This window comes from Dreissena polymorpha, chromosome 5 (genome assembly GCF_020536995.1).
Source record: "Dreissena polymorpha isolate Duluth1 chromosome 5, UMN_Dpol_1.0, whole genome shotgun sequence".
Taxonomy (NCBI): Eukaryota; Metazoa; Mollusca; class Bivalvia; order Myida; family Dreissenidae; genus Dreissena; species Dreissena polymorpha.
In genome coordinates, this window is record NC_068359.1 from 46,284,157 (window position 1) to 46,306,792 (window position 22,636).

The window sequence follows — 22,636 nt, forward strand, 5'->3', positions numbered from 1 at the left end:
CAGTTAAAAATATTGTTTTGGTAAATATTGGTACGCTACATTGGCTGTTCGGTGTTCTATAATCGTTAATAATTGTGTCTGACCTAAATTACTTCCCTTTTATTAATTCTTCAACCGAACATGCGCAAAAGAACTCCCGACCGCCAGTGTTTAAAAACAAAACTTGAACAGACTTGCATTTGATAAACTTTCGTAAAACTTACAAAAATGACAACTCCATTGGTTTGTATTTCATATTATTTCAATTGCATCTGAATTTTTTAGTCACAGTACATTAAAACTGCATTGGCATTGATTACCTTTGACTTCGTAAAGTCAGTGTAGTTTTCATTGCAATCTAAATTATTTTGTAAATATTTTGGCTTTTTTGCGTTCGTCTCAAATTGAGAAGTTAGATGGTTTGGTGTTATTACCTTCAACATACAAAATTTGACATAACATGTTACCTGAAATATATATGCCACGGTACTACATCTACATCTACATTATACATCGCTGCAATCACGCATGATTATTATGCGACGGGTGGTGAAAGAGTAAGAATAAAGAATGAGGGACAGTAAAGTAAGAAGAGCTTGATAGTTAAAAGACAGAAGGAAAGTAAAGCAGAACACCAGCTACGTTTCGCCCTTCTCCCTCATGCCTCTCCGGCTACGGTGGCCGCTGAGAGGATTGATCCTCAACCGGCACAGCCACGAGGGGTCATTAGGAGTTACTTTGTAGCTGGAGCTGACAACTTATTCAGAATCTGGTTGTTTCTAGCCCCCGCTTGAAGGATACCAAGTCAGGGGATTCAGCAATGGAGGCTGGTAGGTTGTTCCAGGTGGCAATGATACTTGGAAAAAAGCTGTGGCGATAGTATGAAGTGGATGTTGATAATGGCAGGAACTTGATGGTGTGGTTTGCTCGTGTCCGGCTTGAGCCAGGGGAAAGGTATTTCGAGACTGGTATGTCCACGAGGTCGTTGGTTATCTTGTAGACCATTGTCAGCTTGGCTTTGGTTCTTCTGGACTCTAGAGTTTCCCACTGTAGGTGTTCGAGCATTGATGTGATGCTACTAGTATTGTGATATCTGTTCGTCACATAGCGGGCTGCTCGTCTTTGGACCATCTCCAGGTCGTGGATCTGCTCCTTATGGTATGGGCTCCACACAGTGCCGCAGTACTCTAGGTTGGGGCGAACGAGGGAAAAGTATGCTGCACTTTTTACCTCTTCGTTGCCTATCCGTAAGTTCCTGCGTAGGAAGCCAAGGAAACTGTTGCCTTTCTTGATCACTTGTTGGATATGTGGCTTCCAGGACATGTCCTTTGTTAGCTCCACCCCAAGGTATTTGGATGCATCTTCACATGCAAGCGTGTGGCCTTTGAGGGTGTAACTGTACAGGAGTGGTGATCGCTTTCTGCACACTCGCAAAATGCAGCACTTCTCTGGGTTGAAGGACATACCCCAGAGCTTCTCCCAGTCCCATAGGCGACGGAGGTCTTCCTGAAGCACTTCACTGTCCTGCTCCGAGGATATTTCTCTGTATACTACACAGTCATCTGCGAAAAGCCTGGTCTTGGAGGAGACTGTAAGGGGTAGGTCGTTAATGTAAACAAGGAAGAGGATCGGTCCCAGAACGCTTCCCTGGGGCACTCCTCTGACTACTGGGGCGGGATCTGAGATTGCTCCGTCGACAGCAACTCTCTGTGTTCTGTCTGTAAGGAAGGCTCGGATCCATTCCAAGGTCTGGCCGCGTATGCCGTAGTGGTGCAGCTTGGTCAGCAGACGCTGGTGTGGAACTTTGTCGAACGCTTTGCTGAAGTCCAGAATGGCAAGGTCATGTTGTTTCCCTTTGTCTAGTGACTTCAGGAGTTCGTCCGACAGAGTTAGGAGTTGCGTTTCACAGCTCCGCCTCCTTCTGAATCCATGCTGACCGTCAGTAAGGATATTGTTACTGTCCAGGTATCCCATGACATTGCTGACAATGATATGCTCCAGCATTTTACAGCATATGCAGGTGAGTGATACTGGGCGATAGTTGCTTGCTTTGTACCTGTCTCCCTTACTAAACTTAAGTTGGCTCGGTGATTAGAAGTTTAAGTGGCTTGGTAAGCTCACTCATTAGAGCACTCGCCTTGTTATCCGGAGGTTCTGGGCTCGAGTGCCAGACTGGCTGCACACCTTTCAACATCTGGTGCCCAACATGGGACCATGGCGCTTGCAGTTCTCCATAAAACCTGCCTGTGGGTTTGTCAGTTTCAGTAATACAGTGTTCCCTGTGACTCAATTTGTTCTTCCCATAAAGTACAGGGCTCCTCTGTGACTGTACAAGGTCATTGTGAGGTAACAAAAACAAAGTGAAGGATAAAACCAAATAAAAACTGTGCTTGTGGTCTAATGCAAAGTAATCATGCCTGCCTGAAAGCTGTCCAAGGACAAATGCTAACTTTGCATGAGAGAATGTCACGGTACCGAATTTAAGCGGGATTGGCGATTAGATATGAACGGCCCGGTTAGCTCACTCGGTATTTTTTTTGTTAAAAGTCAAGGCCAGTATGTGGCCCCATTACCAATGGGAAAAAACAATTGCCCAAATGGGACCTAAAAATTTCCCAATTGAAGTTTTTTTAGATATCATCAATTACAGTAATTACCCAGAGTTTTCAGACACTCTAAATTTTCGGACACCCTCTTTTTTAGCGAAAATAATTTTTTTTCTTGACTTCGTGAAAAAAAACAAATTGGCATTGTCTTATTGGAAATCATTACATTTCAGTACATTTAATACATTGAGTATCACACTGAAGGATTTGTAATAATAAAAAAGACCACAATTCAAGTGCAGTGCCTTCCCCAGGAATTTGTTAAGGCGCCTCGGGGTGGGTTCGGGAGTGGTGTCCCCTCCCGACGTAGATTTTTTTTAATTTATCGTGTCAATTCACGTTCTGTGGTGCGTTATAACTCAAAGAAAAACAGCGTCAAAAGACATCTTTGGTGCGCTATGACTCGTCAAAAAAAAATCCCCCAGTCATTTAAAAAAATTTTTTATATTTTTTAATTGTTTTAAAACTTTTCCGCACAGATAGTAAAATCCCGACTCGAACGATTCCCCAATACATCCGTTTCAACCCGACTCTATTACTGTATACTTACTATTTTTCAAGTTTCTATTTATTACCCGATAATCCCGTTTATTCCGTTTTTATCAATCTCTTTCTGGTAAATATTTACGATAAAAGCTTTCAGTTATTTCTTTAACACGAACCTTGCCATTTTTTAAGTGACTATTTATAGATTTGATGAAATATTGCCTCTGAATATGCGTCAATCCCCTGACCTGTTGTGTGCTTGTTAAAACGCTCAATACACGCCATTTGTATGCAATAGACGCGACGTTGTACATGCTGCATAATTTTCGCGCTCTTTTTAATTGAGAAAAAGATTCGACACAAAATAAATTTGCACTGCTAATTTGAAGCAAAAATATTTAACGTTGCGGTAACATTTACATTCGGAAGTGTGTTTCGGATAAAAAACGCGTGAACATCGACTTACGGTAATGGGTTTCGGATTACAAATTTAATTATTCCCATTTGAGATTTCAACAAATATTAACCGTTGCGTTATAAATTCAACGATAATTTGTTTACACACTTTACGAGTCGAATAAATGTTTTGACGGAATTATGCATGAAATTCACGTTGTCCACGAGGATCACGGCCGGTTGCCATCATCAGTCTTCTAACTATCGATTATCGGACAAAACATTTACAAGTGTGCGTAATTAATTCAACGAAAATGTGTTAAAGCGCATTACGTGTCGAATAAATGTCAGAAAAACGAGGTGAATCAGTTCTATAAATGGACATGTTGAAATATACATGTACTGGAATTAAATAAATTGTTATCACATAATTGTAACCGCTATAATAATTAATTGTTTACCACTTGCAATTAATTTCTCGTATTAATTATGAGTCATAGGTAACACTTGTTTACAGTAAAAAGGTGTGATGATGATGCCCGAAACCGTCTTTAATGTTCTGTACTGTACTAATTACCGGTTTTATATTACTCAAATGGTACAACTACTTGCTAATCAAGCTGCGATAAACTCTTACTTCATGCCCGACGTCATTCAAAAATAATTGTGGATAGTTAACCCCGCCCTCATAAGCATTCGCGTAACCGATTGGACGATGAACTTCACAGTTTGACGACTGGAAAGTTACCAGATACATCCTTGTCAGCATTTAAATGACCGTGTAATGTGGCTAGAATAATCGATACGCGCGTCATGCTATTCTCTTATCAGTGGATTATCCATTACCCCGTGTTGTGTTTATGGCGATAACTTGTGAAAGTAGGTACCGAGTGCTCTTTTAAAACAGGGAATATTGATACACTGATAGGGAAACCTTGATTTTTTTGGACAATCACCACTTTCTTTTACTGAAGAATACACTGATCGGAAAATTTCAAGCGTCCCGGGGACTCTGAGTTCGAAATTCAAGCGCCCCGGCAAAGGGCGCTTAAATGGCCTGGGGAAGACCCTGAAGTGCAACTTACAAGTCTGTGTTTTGTGAATAATTTCAGGAGGACCCGTCTCTGGAGCGGCACTTTAAGGGTCACAGGGACACAGTGACAAGTGTCGACTTCAACCCAAACATGAAACAGCTGGGTATAAGTGGTTCTTATTCAGTCTGTTTAAATATGTCCCTGATTTACTTATGTGACCATGTGTGCAGTGGCAAACTGCTCACTTAAACATTTGCATCTCATGATCTTGTATCCTTCTATTGCTACAAAAACAACATTTTGTACTGGAATTTCAATAATAAATTTAGTGTTATTGAATAAGATTTCAAGATTCTCTACATGACTTAGTAAAATAGTAAAGTATACATAAAAATACATAAACCTTAATTGCATAACCAAAATGTGTCATGTTTTATTTTTTCAAAAGCTTAAAGTTTTAACCAGTGTTTAATTCCCGGTAAAGAGTAAACTAAGAGTCTACGACACATGTTGAAGTAGTGTATTTTTCTCTGCTTTTGTTTCAGCCTCCGGGTCAATGGACCATTGTTTGATGGTGTGGAATTTTAAACCTCAGATGAGGGCCTATCGATTTGTTGGACACAAAGTAAATACCATATTTCTTAATTTTGGATTTGTATGCCCCTGGTAGGGTGGCATATAGCTGTGGGAGCTCATTAGAGCTCTGTCCGGCATTCCGTTTTTTTAAAATGTTTTACACTATGTTTCATATAAAGAGCTGAATTTTGGTATGTGTATGGGGGATTGTGTTTCACAAATGCAGGTCTTGTTGGTATGTGAGTCTACTTACATGACTTATAGATGTTTGAGTTTCGTTCTGGTCTATTGATTTTTAGCAAAGTTATGGGTCTTGGACTTAACAGTTTTCTATAAAATAGCTGTGGTGGGGCTTCAAAGCGCAGTAGGGGGCATTGTGTTTAACAAACACAATTTTATGCCTTCACATAGGGAAAATTAAAAAAAAACAGATTGGGATTGGTACCATTTTCTGGTACAAAGTTTATTTAGAGAAAAATAACTGCTTTGATTTCGTTTAGTGCAAGGATTTTAATAGAAGTTTATCACAATTAGCTTATTAATGATCAGTTAAAAGGGCTTACACAAACTTTACAAACTGGAACATAACTACCTCAGTACCTGCATCATGTTTTGGTCTTGACATTTAGAAATTTAAACAAGAAACTTAAACAAATTGAATATACTTGTATGGTACACTTTTTTTCAGCCAGTTAAGCTTTCTCAGTTTGTAGGGCGCTGGACTGCATATGGATGATGGATCGATTCCCAGTCCATGAGCCACATGAAATTGATAGTGAAAATATTTTTACTACAATTTTTTCTCCAAACCTCTGATTAAAGTGGGGGAGTTGTCAGTGAAGCACGCCCTTTTTATCCTCCTTCAAAGGCGGAGGAAAATATAGAATGGACATTGTCTGTCTGTCCGTCTTTCACAAAAAAAAATTTTGTTTGCGGGGGATATCAATTCAACGAATTCGCTTGTTATACTTGCAAACCAGCCGACCTAGAAAAACTAAGAAGAGGATAAATGGCCGCTGTGATATTACTGAAATACTGTTTAAAACAGAAAAAAATCAATACAAACTAACAGTGCTCATGTTAATTATGCTGTGGATTGCAGGATGCGGTGATGAGTGTGCGATTCTCACCCTCGGGTCATCTTGTAGCGTCGGCCTCCAGGGATAAAACAGTGAGACTCTGGATCCCTTCAGTGTACGTAGTATTTGAGGAAAATGATGGAACGTTCAACTTAGTTATTGTTGTTTTGCACCCTTCAAAGGAGCCATTGTATATTGCTTTGCCTCTGTCTATTTGTCAGTCTGAAGGACAGAAGGTGGGTCGGTCCTTAGACCATTTTTCTGCACTTTATTATAATATTATAAAATATGGAACACTTTGACCTTCAACCTTGCAAATCGTATAAATGGTTACTTAGGAGGAAAAGAAGACATCTATAGATCACTTTTGAGTTTAATTGGTCAAAGTTCAAGGTCACAGTTGTTTGTCACAGTAGATCTGTTTCTGCATGTTTAGAATAATTTTACTTATCATCATGATTTCATGGGAGAATGGGATGACACCAATTGATTTTGAGACCAAAGGTTAAGGTCACAGGGGCTTGTAGCTAGACATTTGTTTTGACTCCATATTTTAATAACTCTTTGACATAGGATCATGCAATTTTGTACAGTGGTAGGAAAAGGAGGTTTTGAGCTGAATAGGTCAAAGGGTAAGTTATGGTATGCTAAAGTCAATGGTATTGTAGGGACTTAATGAATCGAAAAAGTCATTAAATTAATTGTTAAAATCCACTAGAAAGAATCAAATAATTTGTACTGGCCTGAAATCCACTTAACTGCCATGCACAAGCTCTCAAAGTTGGTCTCAGGTTAGTGTAGCTATACTGATGGAAGTACATTCTATTTCTATAAATAGTTAATTATAATGGGGTTTTCCGATTCTGTAACCAGGAAGGGGGAGTCAACAGTGTTCAAAGCCCACACAGCCACTGTACGGAGTGTGGACTTCTCCAGTGATGGACAGACCCTTCTCACCTCATCAGATGATAAAACTATTAAGGTAGTTCGATTCTCCTCCTTATTTAACACTTTCCCACACACAAGCAAAGTGGAAGTGTAAACAGCATAAAACCAGAACAGCCTGTGAGTAACCAGAACAACCTGTTCAGGTTTTATACTGTTTGCTGCTTATCATTATCTAAGGTTTGGGGATGAATCCTTAAAAACTTGAATCTAGTAAGAAAGATCTGTTACATAATGTAACTTTCTAAGGAACAAGAAATGTGTAAAAATATGTCTCTAAGTGGTAATGGGTTAATCATGTTTCTCCATACTCATGTAAATTGTATTAAATAAATTGATATGATGATGTTTTTTCAGGTTTGATTACAAATGATTGAGACACTGTAATTTTGATTACTGTATAATATCTTAAACTCAACCATAAAAGCTTTCTTTGCTTTAAAGTGGCTAGGTCTGATGAGCATTCTTTATTATATCATTCAGTATACAAATTTACAATTTTTATTAACAGTTTTGCATTTGCTTCAGTTTAAATTTCAAAACAATAATGCATATATCGGGGTATTAAAGTCTGTTTTTTTTAAGCACATTTTCCAACATTTGTTTATTCAATGATTATGGTATATAGGACATAAGAGTTTTGTGAGAACATTCAGTTGATAGTCTTGTATCTAAATGTTATCCTTTACTTTAACGCTTTCCCCTATAAGAAGCAAAGTGAAAATGGCTTTTGCAACCAGCATAAAACCAGAACAGCCTGCCAGTAACTTGCAGTCTTTTCAGGTTTTATGCTGTTTGCTGCTCATCAGTATCTAAGGGTTGGAAATGAAGCCTTAAAAACTTGAATCTAAAAAGAAAGGTCTTTAATTAAATGTAACTTTCTAAGGGACTACAAATGTGTGAAAATACGTGTCTAAGTGGTAAAGGAATAAATGTTCTGTTTCAGCTCTGGACTGTGCACCGACAGAAGTTTTTATTTTCTCTCAATCAGCACATGAACTGGGTTAGATCAGCCAAGTAAGTTTTCAGCTCTTTGTGCTGAGTCTTTCATTTAAGAATTATAATGAAATTTATGCTAAGACACAAAATTTTATTATCATGCTGTGTATTCTAATTTTTGTGTACTTTGTTAGGTTTTTAAGTGAATTATATGGAAGAATAATAAACACGTTTAATAGCTTTTTAATCAGGATTTTAGAATTGAACCATTTTCACGTGAATTTTTATTTAAGGTCTGAATTTGATTTTGCTCTTGTTGTGTGTAAACACTAAACATTTGCATTTTTTTAGACTCCTTTCAGTGTTTCATCAGAATGGACTATAGGTATTCCCTGGGTCTGTCTATCCACAAAGCCGGATCTGGCTATAACACATACTGTACTCAAGATACATTGATGAAATTTAATATACTTATAAAAGGCAATGCCAGTATTTTGTAAGACCTTTTTTTATTACTAGAGGTCAAACAAAGGTCCAGTAAGTTAACTGTCAATTAAAAAAAGAACATAAGATGCATATTCTTTAATTGCAGTGATTGTCTGTGCTTTATATTTTGCAACCTGTGCCTTTTGGATTAGGAAAAATAGCCAATAAACCATGTAATTGGGAAAAATGAAACATTATTAATATGATTATAAAAACAAATATTCCAATTGTTTATGAGTGTATGTTCGACTGCATGTTTAAATTTATATTATAAAGTGCTACAGAATTATATTGCTGTATAAGAAACTTAATAAACCATTTATTTGAGTTTATTGGAAAAGTTTGACATCTTTTTTGGGAAGTTTTAGTCAGATTTTTGGGGAAAATGTTTCTATTGGGATTGGGAAATAGCCTGTAAGGGGCTGTAATTTAGGGCAAAAAAATCACTGAATTGAGAAGCGTTTAACCCTGTAGGGAATTCCTGTATTGGTTGCAATACTTTCGAAAGTCTTGTTTCACATGTTGCTGTCCTTCAGGTTTTCCCCAGATGGCAGACTGATAGTATCGGGTAGTGACGACAAGACAGTGAAACTTTGGGACCGCAACAGCAAGGAGTGTGTGCATACATTTTACGAACAAGGAGGGTAAGCGGCTTACATTTATATACAAAAATGAAGCGTTATTTTTTTCTGCAGCACTCGAAAGAGATAATTTTGTTGACAATATTTCAAAAAATTAAATTTCTAAAGTTGCTGATTTTGTGCTATCAAAGTCTTCTGTGGTTGCTTGAATTTTTTTTCTGAAAACCTTTAATTGCAAGTCGGAGGTAATTTTCATGAAGTTAAGACATCAAACCGACAATTTTTAGTTTGATATTATTATTAATATTGCCTTAATTAACAATGTGTTAAGAACACGCCCCTCTTGAATTAAATACATGGTAATAATTTTGTATAATAGCGAACACTTTAGCTGAAACTATAAATTACAGGTTTTTCATGTATGCTTTCCATGTTTTTTAACGTTCTAGAAATACTGTTACTTACTTACTGACATTGGCCAAGTACATTTGTATCATGAAAATTCTCAATTATTTGCGCTCACCTCAGAAAATGAGATTTTAGTATCCACTTAGCTGAGTATTGAGTACCTCGGTCAGTTCATGAACGATCTCAAGAATATGCACACATTCCTCCTCAAACTTGAGGTCGAGTCTGACGCAAAACTAAAAAAACATTCATGTGAGCACCATATTGTGGATGATAATCAAACTCAGAATGTTGACAAACTTGAGGTTGAGTCCAACTCAAAACTCAAAAATATTCATGTGAACACCAAATTGTGGATGATAATCAAACTCAGAATGTTGACAAACTTGAGGTTGAGTCCAACTCAAAACTCAAAAATATTCATGTGAACACCAAATTGTGGATGATAATCAAACTCAGAATGTTGACAAACTTGAGGTTGAGTCCAACTCAAAACTCAAAAATATTAATGTGAACACCAAATTGTGGATGATAATCAAACTCAGAATGTTGACCTCGATACGTTCTTGATGCTAGGACAGCAGGGCTCCACCTGGCTTAACAATTTCTGTAGTCAATATTTCCGCCAAATTGATTTTTTGGTAGTCAAATTCCTGGACTCTGTCAATTACGCGCATGTCATATGACTTTGTTGCAGGTTTGTGAACCATGTGGAGTTTCACCCCAGTGGTACTTGTATAGCCTCTGCAGGCACTGACAGCACAGTGAAGGTCTGGGATATCAGGATGAACAAGCTTCTACAACACTACACAGGTCAGTCAAAATAAGATATGTGCCTTACTCTGGGAAAACGAGGCTCAATGCATTTACGTAAAGTGTTGTCCCTGACTAGCATGTGCAGTCAGGCAAATCAGGGATGACCAGGTGGAAAGTTTGGTCACATTAGCATGTGTGAACTGCACAGGCAAATATGGGACACAACTTTATGAATAAAGCAAAAAAAATTCAGATCAAGGCTCAAATAATCAGACTTATTTGGTGCATTCTGTTGTTTTTTATAAGGCAGAATCCGCACTATTTCTTTACAGTAAATGGCAATTTCTTGTGAAAAGGTAAATTAATATGAATTTACGATTTTGGGTCGTACTTATAAAATATCAATTGCAATATGAATATGATGATGTTATAAAACAAATTGTGTACAAGCAAACAGCGCTTAAGTCAGGCAAATATCAGCATTTCTCTACTTTCCCTGTATACATGTTACCCGAGGCAATATGGCTGACATGAAATTTGAACAGTTCATAGGTTCAAAAAAAGGAGAAAAAGCTTGTGTTTCAGTACAATAGTAAATCCTATAAAAAAAATGTCTTTATTTCTTCTGTGAACACCAATTATTTTCAAACATCTCATAGTCAAACCATCAATTATGAATTATGCAAGTGGATTCGGAATAAAAAGATATTAGTTGCCATTGGGAGTATACCCCAATAATGGCTATATAAAAGGGCTTTAAGGGGTAAAAAACATCCTTAAGGTCAGGAAAGTTAGTTATATTAGTTAATTTCATGCTATTTAGTTACAGCTAGTAATATTTTATTTAAATTATCCATAATTTTAATTGTGTTACCACAACCATTTTTGGATATGTATCGTTTCCCCATTGTTACCCACAATGTTTCCAAGGGCAACTACTCTGCATTGAATGTTTAAAACAACATACAGGGAATTAGATTGTCCGGAATGGCATAAATACAAAAATAATCATTTATAACCATAAAATAAAAAGTAAATTTGTTGGCTTCAGTGAAATGTCGATTTTAATTCACTCGTGATCATAGAAAAATATATTTTCTATAATCACTCATGAATTATAGTCAATATTCCACCGCAGCCAACAAATATCCTCTATATACAAATGTATTGAACACCTAAATTAATTATTGAGCAATATTATTATTTTATTTACCTTAATATAATTTTCTTGTAACCCAAAGAGCTCATGCGCCTGCCATGAAAAGTCTCTCTTGTATACCTAATATTATAATCTTCTAACCCATACAGCTCATGCGTCTGCAGTGAACAGTCTCTCGTTCCACTCGAGCGGTAACTACCTGCTGTCTGGCTCTGATGACGGCCAGCTCAAGGTGTTTGACCTGTTGGAGGGGCGCCTGTTCTACACGCTGCACGGTCACCAGGGGCCAGTCACTGCAGTTGCCTTCTCACGAGGCGGAGACTACTTTGCATCAGGGGGTTCAGATGAACAGGTGAATTGTCTGCTTTGCTCTTTAGCTTTTTATGCCCCCGGTAGGGTGGCATATAGCAGTTGAACTGTTAGTCAGTCTGTCCGTCCGTCTGTCCGTCCGTTCGAAAACTTTAACATTGGCCATAACTTTTGCAATATTGAAGATAGCAACTTGATATTTGGCATGCATGTGTATCTTATAGAGCTGCACATTTTGAGTGGTGTCAAGGTCATCATTCAAGGTCAAAGGTCAAAAAAACAAATCCAAGGGAAGTAACAAGCTTTAAAGGGAGATAATTTCTATTTATCATTGGCGGGTTCAGATCATTTTTACAAGGGAAGTAATATTTTTTAAAGGGATATAATCAAAAAGAAAATTATTTAAACCAAAGCGGCGCAGTAGGGGGCATTGTGTTTCTGACAAACACATATCCTGTTATATTTTGTTAATGGTCAAATTATGGTTTTTAAACAAGTTACATAAGGTGTTTTCTTCCTGCTTCAAAAATGGCCTTTTTTCACTTAAAAAAAAATTTACATTTCATTTTTTCACAATTTGTAAAAGTAAGCAAGTTATTACTTGTTACACTTTCGAAAAGTTTGCGACTTATTTTTTTCTCATTTTTTTTAAAGTTGAGTGGCCAAAGACCGCTTCACAAAGACGGGGAAAAAAGCCTTGTTACATGTACATATCCTGTATTTGCACTAACTATAATCAATTTTCATATTTATCATATGTACTGAGGTTTATGGTTGATATTGATATATTAAAACTGATAACATGTTTTTATATGCTCATACACAGAGAATCAACTTTATGTGAATCAATATTTCATATATAAGCCTGGTTCTGGGAAAACTGGGCTTAATTAATGTGCTTGAAGTGTTTTCCCAGAATCGCCTGTGCAGTTTGCAAAGGCTTATCAGGGACAACACTTTCTGCCTAGACTTTTGTTTAAAAGGGGCTTCCTTTAAACAAAAAATTATATTAAACTGCACAGGCTAATCAGCGATGACACTTAAATCACAAGCATTATGCCCAGTTTTTTCAAAAGGTTAGTCATAAGCATTAAGCCCAGTTTTCTCAGAAGGTCAGTTTCATGCATTAAGCCCAGTTTCCTCAGAAGGTTAGTCACAAGCATTAAGCCCAGTTTTCTCAGAAGGTTAGTCACAAGCATTAAGTCTAGTTTTAGTTAGTTTAAACTTACTTATTTATTTTAGCTCTATTGCATCGAAAGCCTAAGGCTTATTTGAAACACTAGTCCATTTCCTGGGACTAGAACCAGTACTTGTTGTCAATGGGTATGGGTATGGAGATCTAAAGAACGCTCCCACAGTGGGGATCGAACCCATGACGTCTCGATCGCTAGGCGGACACCACATATACTACGCCACGGTGACCTGTAAGCCCAGTTTTCTCAGAGGGAAGCTCAATTGTATGTGAAATAACCACATGGTCCTGTGTCCTTGTACAGGTGTTGGTTTGGAAGACCAACTTTGACCAGATGGACTTCACGGAGTTACTGCAGACCCACAAGCAGCGTGCCAGTAACGGCAATGCCCCTACAGTGGCCGACATTGCTCCCAAGATACCGAGACCTGGCTCCGCAGCCTCTTCGGTGTCTAAGAGCTCGGGAAAGGTTAAGTACTGTAGTTAAGGCCTTTTAAATTCCGGGTGGTATTCACCAACTCATTCTCAGACCTTAGAAAAAAATCATAGATTTAGAAACAAGAAAAATACGTCTATTGTTTGAATATATACATACTACCACTGGTGATAATGTCCTTGACTGAATGGTCTTCATAAAGAATGATATCGGTAGAGGCAGTTAATGAGTTTGACTCAACATTAAAGAAATTCCTAAAAATTATAATTTAAAGAATATTATTTATTCTTAGACTTAAGCCTCAAGCTTGTTTGGTGAATAAGGGCCATGCTCTCACATGCTTATACTGAAAATAAAATGTTTAAAAAATCTTGCCTTTTTTTATCCCCCCGGATCGAATGATTGGGGTTATATTGTTTTTGGCCTTTCTGTCTGTCGGTCATTCTGTCCCAAAACTTTAATCTTGATCATAGCTTTACAATATTGAAGATAGCATCTTGATATTTGGCATGCATGTCTATCTCATGGATCTGCATATTTTGAGTGGTGAAAGGGCAAGGTCATCCTTCAAGGTCAAAGGTCAAATATATGGCTTCAAAGAGGCGCAGTAGGGGGCATTGTGTTTCACAAACACAGCTCTTGTTTTCTATAATCCTAGATAACTATAACTGTTACCAAAGCTTTGAAGAAGGGATTGCTGCATGTGCATGTTTTATGAATACTTAACAACAAGAACAGGGCTTACTCTGCCATTGGCTGAATTTGGAAAATTGCTACACACAAGGAAATTTAGCTAAAGAAATTTTAGTTTGGTGACAAGGTTTTCTTCATAATAACCAGTAAAATATCCAAAATGATAAAAAATCAGACACACTAAGGAAATTCGGCTTCCAAAAATGTTGAGCAAGGGGGATCCCTGAGGAAACTCAGCAAGTGCATAAAATACTCAGTATATGGTAGATACAAGCAATATTGCATGCTGTTACAGGGGTTGAGGGCGGACATCAAGAACATGGATGATGAGGCCCCAGAGGTCACAGAGGTCGGGCCAGCAATGTTCTCTCCTGCAGAGGTTGGCATATGTGACCTAATTGAGCCGCATTCTGCGAAAACTGGGCTAAATGCATGTGTTTAACTGTCATCCCACAGAGCTCCAGATAAGGGCCGTACAGCCGTAAATACGCCTTTTTCATGAAGATTTACGCATTTATATATATTATAATCTGGACGTACAATTACTACTTTAATATCCATTTTACGCATTTACGAAAAAAATCTGGCCGTACCGATTCGTCTGCGTTAGCGCGGCGTGATTTGTTGGTCTCTAACCTAACGGCGCTTTTCGTTTATTTAAATTACCGAAAAATTGTAGACTGGGTACATATATTATTGTCTATTCTGTCACGTGATTTCCTGTAACTTGTAAATCCGTCAAAAACAATATGTCTTCGTACAATGGAATGCCGGCTTAACCAAAAGCGGTTCAAAACAACACTTTGTTGTCATATAATGACTACATACGGTGTCGTCTTACCATCCTGACATTAAATCTGTAAACCCAGAAAAAAGACATTGCCGCCCTGATATTAAACGATTTGATTGCATCGGTGGCTTAAAACGTTAGAAAACACGATGGGAAACGGATGAGACAGTGATATAAATGTTCATTTACTTAGCTTACTAGTTGGCTTGTGTTTTCTTGTCAAGAAAAATGAAGAAATAGTATTAATCATGAGTTTTAATGTGTAGTTGTATTTGCATCATGATTCAGAATGGAAAAGCTAATACAGTACATGTTACTGTTTAGAACTACAAATATTAATTATAATTGCTGCAAATGTTTCTGTAAAGTCAGTTATACACCCTTCAATATCCAAGAACACGGGTAGTACAGTACTACCTGTACTTTCGGATATGGTAGTAAAGGTACTTATTGATTTTAAGCGTTACTCCTTTTCTTTCTGTCAGTGGCAGTACCGTTACTAATTTCACAAAACCTTATCTGGAGCTCTGATCCCAGTTGGACGGGAATGACACTTTTTGATGTAACTGGATATTTGTTTATAAGCGACTCCCTTCAAACAAAAAATACCTTAAAAGCGGAAAGTGTTGTCCCCGATTGGCCTGTGAAGACTGCACGGGCTAATCCTGGATGACATTACCCATATGCATTAAACCCTGTTTTCCCAGAATGTGGCTCATACCGTAGTGAATGTGTTTGTAATGTGGCTCATACAGTAGTGAATGTGTTTGTAATGTGTGAATTTATCTGTGAATGCTTAGGTTTGTGTTGAAACAGGGGTGATGATTGAAGAACAATTTGGAGGTAATACAAGTTGATATGTGCTTGGCATGCATCTGTTGGTATTTAATGTGCATGTTTGCTTATATCATCTTGATTGTCAGAGATGTCATCAGGCTAATCTGGGAGGACTTTTTACGTAGATGCATTAAGCCCCATTTTCCCAGAGGTGACTCGTACCTGTTCCAGCAGCTGTCTGGTGACGATGTGGAGATGAGGTCAGCGGACTCGAGGTCACGGGGGTCCCGGGGTGATGAGTTCCAGTCACGCCCCACCACCCAGCCCCTGGAGGAGAAGTCAGCCATGACCCCGCAGCTCGCTGGCACCCTGGAACACATAGTGGGGCAGCTGGACATACTTACACAGGTAGGGAGGATGATGGCCTTGTTTTGGAAGCTCTCGTTGGGATATTAATAGATATGTTCACATGATTGTTTTGTAGTGTCAGCTTTCATGTATAGCTTCAGACATAACGTCCTATTTGTACAAAATGGTACCATATGCCTTCTAATTTCAATGCCATATGGTACCTTTTTGCACCAAGGGTGTGATAAGTACTCTGACTCTATGATCAATTCAACCTCACTTTGGGAAAGTTTGGCATAATGCAAAAACGTAAAGGTCTTTTTAGCTCACCTGATTGCTCAGGTTAGCTTTTGTGACCGGTCTTTGTCGGTCGTATATCCGTCCGTCTGTTAACATTTCCTCGTAAACACTCTAGAGGCCACATTTCTTGTCCCATCTTCATGAAACTTGGTCAGAAGCTTTGTCCCAATGAAATTCTCGGTCGAGTTCGAAACAGGGTTGTGCCGGGTCAAAAACTAGGTCACTAGGTAAAAAAAAAGAAAAACCTTGTAAACACTGTAGAAGTCACATTTCATGCCCAATCTTCATGTAACTTTGTCAAAATGTTTGTCTTAATGATATCTTGGTTGAGTTCAAAAGTGGTTCCGATCGGTTGAAAAACATGGCCGCCAGTGGGTGGGGCAGTTTTCCTTATTTGGCTATAGAGAAACCTTGTAAACACTCTAGAAGTCACAATTTTTGCCCAATCATCACGAAAGTTGGTCAAAACATTGGTTCAATTGATGTCTCGGACGAGTTCGAAAATGGTCGATATCAGTGAAAAAACATGGCTGCCAGTGGGCGGGGCATTTTTCTCTATATGTATATAGTGGTAGTTTTCCCTATTTGGCTATAGAGAAACCTTGTAAACACTCTAGAAGTCACAATTTTTACCCAATCATCATGAAAATTGGTCAAAACATTGGTTTTATTGATATCTCGGACGAGTTTGAAAATGGTCGGGATCTGTGAAAAAACATGGCCGCCAGTGGGCGGGGCATTTTTCTCTGTATGCATATAGTGAAAACATGTGAACACAGTAGAAGTCACATTTTTGGCCCAATTTTCATGAAATTTGCTCAGAACATTTGTTGCTTTGATACGAGAGTTGAGTTAAAAAATGGTTCCGGTCAGTTGAATAACATGGCTGCTGGGAGGGGGGCAGTTTTCTCATAATGCCCCACCCCCCCCCCCCCCCTTTGGAAGAAGAGGGGGTATATTGTTTTCCTCATGTCGGTCTGTCCGTCCACCAGATGGTTTCCGGATGATAACTCGATAGCGCTTATGTCAAGGATCATGAAACTTCATAGGTACATTGATCATGACTCGCAGATGACCCCTATTGATTTTCAGGTCAAAGGTCAAGGTCACAGTGACCCAAAGCAGTAAAATGGTTTCCGGATGATAACTCAAGAACGCTTATGCCTAGGATCATGAAACTTCATAAGTACATTGATCATGACTCGCAGATGACCCCTATTGATTTTCAGGTCACTAGGTCAAAGGTCAAGGTCACGATGACCTGAAATAGTAAAATGGTTTCCGGATGATAACTCAAGAATGCTTACGCCTAGGATCATGAAACTTCATAGGTACAATGATCATGACTCGCAGATGAAATAATGATGAAACTTGACCAGGATGTTTGTCTGGACAATATCTAGGTCAAGTTTGACATTTGGTTAAGATTGAATGAACCAACTCCTCTCAGGTGAGCGAACTAGGGCCATCTTGGCCCTTTTGTTAATATTGTGTCACCCCTATTGAAAGGGCCAGCCAATTTGGCTTATGAGACACCTTTGGTGTATACCATGTACCTTCCAACTCCTATCACTATGCCAGGCGCCAGGCGGATAGAAGTCGGTAACCATTCATGTTTAACGCTCGCGGCGCACGAGCCGGCCATATCGGAACAAGTCCCTTGACAAACATCCATCCTTCGACAAACGCTTCCCATGGGGCTCGAACCTTCGACCTACCGATCCTGAGGCGGACGCCTTATAACACTAGGCCACGGCGATCGGTGCATTTACATAAAGTGTCATCCGAGAAAAGCCTGGCAGTACGCAAAGGCTTATCAGGGACAACACTTTCCGCATAAATGGCATTTTTCGTTCAAAGGAAGTCTTTTGATAGCAAAAATCTAGTAAAGGCGGAAAGTGTCGTCCCTGTTTAGCCCATGCAGACTGATCAGATTGATCATCTTGGAAGACACTTTACGCACATGTATTAAACCCGATTTTCCTTGAACAAGGCACAGTTATATTCACTTGATTGTTTTGGGGGTTTCAGGTTTCATTTACTTTTCAGATAAGTTCTCTACATTATCCATTGATCAATATAAGGTCAAGGTCGCAATCTTGGGTCTTAGGATAGGTACCAGTATTAGTATAGGTCAAAGTAAAGCTTTTCTAACTTCCCCATGCATTACAGGATTATAAAGTAACTTTACAGTAATGGTAACCATGTGAACAGTGTGTTTATTCCAACAATCCAGATGGCTTACTTCAAGGTCAAGGTCATACTGTGGTCAACTGTGAAAATTTAGTCACAGTGGGATGTTTTATCTCTTTAAATTGACAGATTTTCAAATAACTCATAACGGATGTAAACCTTTATGATGATGTGTCACATTCCAGAATTAGATGGCTTTATGTAGGTCACTAAAGCACTAGAGGTCAAAGGTCAAATAATCTCAAATCTGTGTTGGGTTTTGTATACTTGTACTCATAACATTTCACATTTTCTTTTCATATTGTAATTTGATGTTCTCTGTAAATTAATTTGTTCTTTGTAAACTTTACCAATATTATGTAGCAAAAATTTATTTTTGTTTGCAGACTGTTTCTTTGCTGGAGCAGCGATTGACTATGACAGAAGACAAATTGCGCGAATGTTTAGACAATCAGCAAAAACTTGCAGCACAAAGTAGACAGAAGGACTGAATTCCATAGTTTTTATTTATTGCCATCCTCCATTATAGTTTGTCGTTATGTACCCTTGTACTTGTTAGCGAGTTTGATACAGCTAGATGCAGCTAGAGGACTGAATGCCAAAACATGTCATGTTTAGTTCATATTGTGATATGGACATAAGTAACACGTTGGCAGCGGACAAACAATTTTAAGAGTCCATGATTTACAACAAGTTTCATTTGCACAAAATGGGAATTGTTCAAACTGTATGCATTGTGTTGTAAACAAAACAACCGTTTCTGTTGGTTATCTCATTATTATTGACCTTATGTCATTTAATGTTTACAATCTATGACTAGAGTCATGTATGTTCATTTGTTATGAAGTCAAGTCCATGCGTCTACTTCATGTATTGTTTGGTGATGTGTCAAGTCCATGTGTCTACTTCATGAAGTCAAGTCCATGTGTCTACTTCATGAAGTCAAGTCCATGTGTCTACTTCATGAAGTCAAGTCCATGTGTCTACTTCATGAAGTCAAGTCCATGTGTCTACTTCATGAAGTCAAGTCCATGTGTCTACTTCATGAAGTCAAGTCCATGTGTCTACTTCATGTATTGTTTGGTGATGTACCTATGGGGAACCTCATTTTTAGCTCGGCTGTTTTCGGAGAAAACCCGAGGTATTGTCATAGCCAGCTCGTCGTGTTGTTCGCCGTCCACGGGGAACCTCATTTTAGCTCGGCTGTTTTGGGAGAAAACCCGAGGTATTGTCATAGCCAGCTCGTCGTGTTGTCCGCCGTCAGCGTCGTGCTGAAACCTTAACATTTTGTAAAGTTTTTGAACATTGGCTCTAAAATCAAAGTGCTTCCACCTACAACTTTGAAACTTCATATGTAGCTGTACCTTGATGAGTTCTACATGCCACACCCATATTTGGGTCACTAGGTCAAAGGTCAAGGTCACTGTGACCTCTAAAAAAAAAAAATCTGACAAGCTTTCATATCTTCAAAAATGCACCCGCAGCCGAGTGTGGCATCCGTTATGCGGTGCTCTTGTTATGCATTTTATTATACCCCCTTAAAAGAAGTATAATATTTTGGGGGTATCAGGGGGGGGGGGGGTATAGGAGTGAGCTAGTTGATGATTTTCATTGTTTCCAGATTATATGACTGAAAGGTAACTCAAAAAAGCTAATCCTATTTAAAAAATAAACATTAATAACTAACATAGATTGATAGATTTCCATAGGTGGTCAGGCAAAATGTGAATAAATAATGCAAGTATGTCATTGATATATGGTTACTTCCATAAAATATTTTAATGCATAAAACAGTTGTAACAATTTAAGTATGCATTCACAAGAAACTATTATTGTCAAAAACAAACATTTTTTTTAAAGATAAATTATGTACATTAAAAGTGTTTGAAAACTCATATGTGCATGCATCTCTTAACTGTTTATGCATTTTGACTGCAGTTGCTCTATATCTTTTCAAATGATTCTTCTGTTGTCACAGTTCTTTTGAAGTTGTAATTGTCCCTTATTTACCCTCATCTATCTCATCCATTGTTTCTTATCATCAGCTGGCCTTTCTCTATTGTCTTCAAAATTTCTTTATAAATATGGAGATAGATTTGTCAATACATTGTTCTTCAATCATTTCCATGACTCTTGAGATAAGATTCTTCTTTTATTCTATCTCTCAAATTTTGCAAATCAATGTCAAGTCGACTTAAAGCTTTGCATTTGCCCTAATTTTTCTTAGTTATTCATGCTTTTGACAGTAACTTTGCCAATAGCAAGATTAAACCTTATAATTTCAAATAAATATTTGTTTTCCATGGTTGATGCAGTATTTAAAGGGGCCTTTTCACAGATTTTGGAATTTTTCAACTTATTCATTAAATGCTTTATATCGATAAATGTAAACATTGGATCGTAAAAGCTCCAGTAAAAAATCAAGAATAAAATTAAAAAAAGGAAAAGAACATTGCCCAGACCAGGTTTCGAACCAGTGACCCCTGGAGTCCTGCCAGAGTCCTGAAGTAAAAACGCTTTAGCCTACTGAGCTATTCCGCCGATTACACATATGTGATGTATTTTATACCTTATATAAGCAATCTTCGTAGTTTCACAAAATTTAACAACAAAAACAGAACTCTCCAAATTATTCAATCGTTTCGCGTTGAACCGCTTTATAATTTTTAGGTTTTAAAATCGTCAAAAGATGCATATAATGGCTATATTAGACCATGGTTAATGTTCAGTATTACTGTTTCCTAACAAATATCATAACTAAAATGAAAATTTGCGAATCTGAAACAACTTTTTTCAATTTTGTCAATTTACCAAAGCGTGAAAAGATCCCTTTAATTTTATAATAAAATGGTTTGCTTATTGGAAGTCTCCGAATCCTGAATGTGTTTTAAGTTGAGTACGGTATATTTTCTATATTTGTTATAATAATTGCGGAAAAAAGCTTATTTTCATACAAAAGTTAATTCAATTGTTCCTAAAAGTAGTTTGACTTGAAATCAACTAACATTGTTTCAGAACTTCTTGGAATAGAATTAGTTCTGTTATAATACCGACTGTGCCTGTGTAAATTACGTCACATGTTTAATTGTATGCAGATTTATCATTATTATATTTTTCCTGACATTGTGTAGATGTTGTAAATTTGCATTATATTTATTACTTTTTTACCTAAACTGTGATATTGTAAAATGTACATGTATGTATTGACAGAAAAAAAAAATTGTAAATAAATTAATGTCAGTAAGTATGTAACATTGTGTGGTTATTTTTATAACTGTAACATTTATAAATATATTGTAATTGTCAGATAGATGTAACAGATATATTTTGGTGTAATGTCAAAGATAGAGAATAACGGTATTTGATGTTTTTGATATTTTATGTCCGCGTAATTGAGCAATAGCTGCGCGAAATTAATGTATAAAGACATAGAGGATGTTTGTTGGATTTGGTGGAATATCGTTTGTAACTCAGAAAGGTTCATAGAAAATATACAATGTAATTTGTCTATGACCACGATTGAATTAATGTCGATATTCCACCTTATCACATAAATTTTCTTTTTATTTTATGCTTACAAATGATTATTTTTGTATTTTGGCTGAAATAATGAGGTCATAATGTCATGAAAACGATGTCATTTCTCAGTATAACGAGTTTTTACTGTTAATTTTCAATGTTTGAAACATTTAATGATCAGTTTTACTACATTGATATTTATCTATAAAAAAACTCGAAGAAAATAGAAAAAAAAAGAAAATAAATAATCACTCAAAATTATTTAATATTATTAATAAATGCAATATGTCAATATATGTATTAGGTGGATAAACGTTAAAAAATCTTTCATAATGGTACCTGTTGTAAATCGTGTAGTCTGTTCAGAAGCTAGGCTGTCGACTATCAAGTCATGCTAGGTTTTTTTGGTCTCAATAGTGGACAGGGTGGCTCCTCACCAGACTGCACAGATGGACAGGCTGGTCAGTAGCTTCACTGGCTATATGCCACATAAGATCCATTTTCGCGCGAAACGGTCCATATGTTGTCTTTACTGTGTTCTAATGAAGTAGGGTATTGATTTTTTATCACGCTGCAACAGGTGTCTACCTAAAAACATCTATACAACAGCTGTTTTGTGTAAAAAGATAAGACCTGAAATTTGGGGTCT

The 22,636-nt window shown here is 37.4% G+C and overlaps 2 protein-coding genes across 6 annotated transcripts in view; one reads left to right on the forward strand and one right to left on the reverse strand.

Annotated features, from left to right (window-relative positions):
* LOC127880518 (protein rolling stone-like) overlaps positions 1-22,636 on the reverse strand; it is a 317,579-nt gene that overhangs the window by 239,147 nt on the left and 55,796 nt on the right. The window lies entirely within an intron of this gene.
* LOC127880512 (POC1 centriolar protein homolog A-like) lies at positions 104-21,720 on the forward strand. 2 transcript variants are annotated; one of them, XM_052427821.1, is made up of 13 exons: positions 104-222; positions 4,580-4,664; positions 5,047-5,126; positions 6,180-6,271; positions 7,030-7,138; positions 8,048-8,118; positions 9,063-9,170; positions 10,213-10,328; positions 11,580-11,782; positions 13,236-13,400; positions 14,356-14,439; positions 15,859-16,035; positions 18,855-21,720. In XM_052427821.1, exons 1-13 carry the CDS (start codon positions 208-210, stop codon positions 18,957-18,959), a joined length of 1,410 nt encoding a protein of 469 aa, XP_052283781.1. In that variant the 5' UTR covers positions 104-207; the 3' UTR covers positions 18,960-21,720. The 2 variants fall into 2 exon arrangements, with proteins under 2 accessions (XP_052283781.1, XP_052283782.1); XM_052427822.1 differs by having other exon boundaries at positions 15,862-16,035.

Coding starts and splice junctions, on each gene's coding strand:
- LOC127880512 (XM_052427821.1), top strand. Junction 9,171..10,212: donor ACATTTTACGAACAAGGAGG/GTAAGCGGCTTA, acceptor ACTTTGTTGCAG/GTTTGTGAACCATGTGGAGT. Junction 10,329..11,579: donor GCTTCTACAACACTACACAG/GTCAGTCAAAAT, acceptor TAACCCATACAG/CTCATGCGTCTGCAGTGAAC.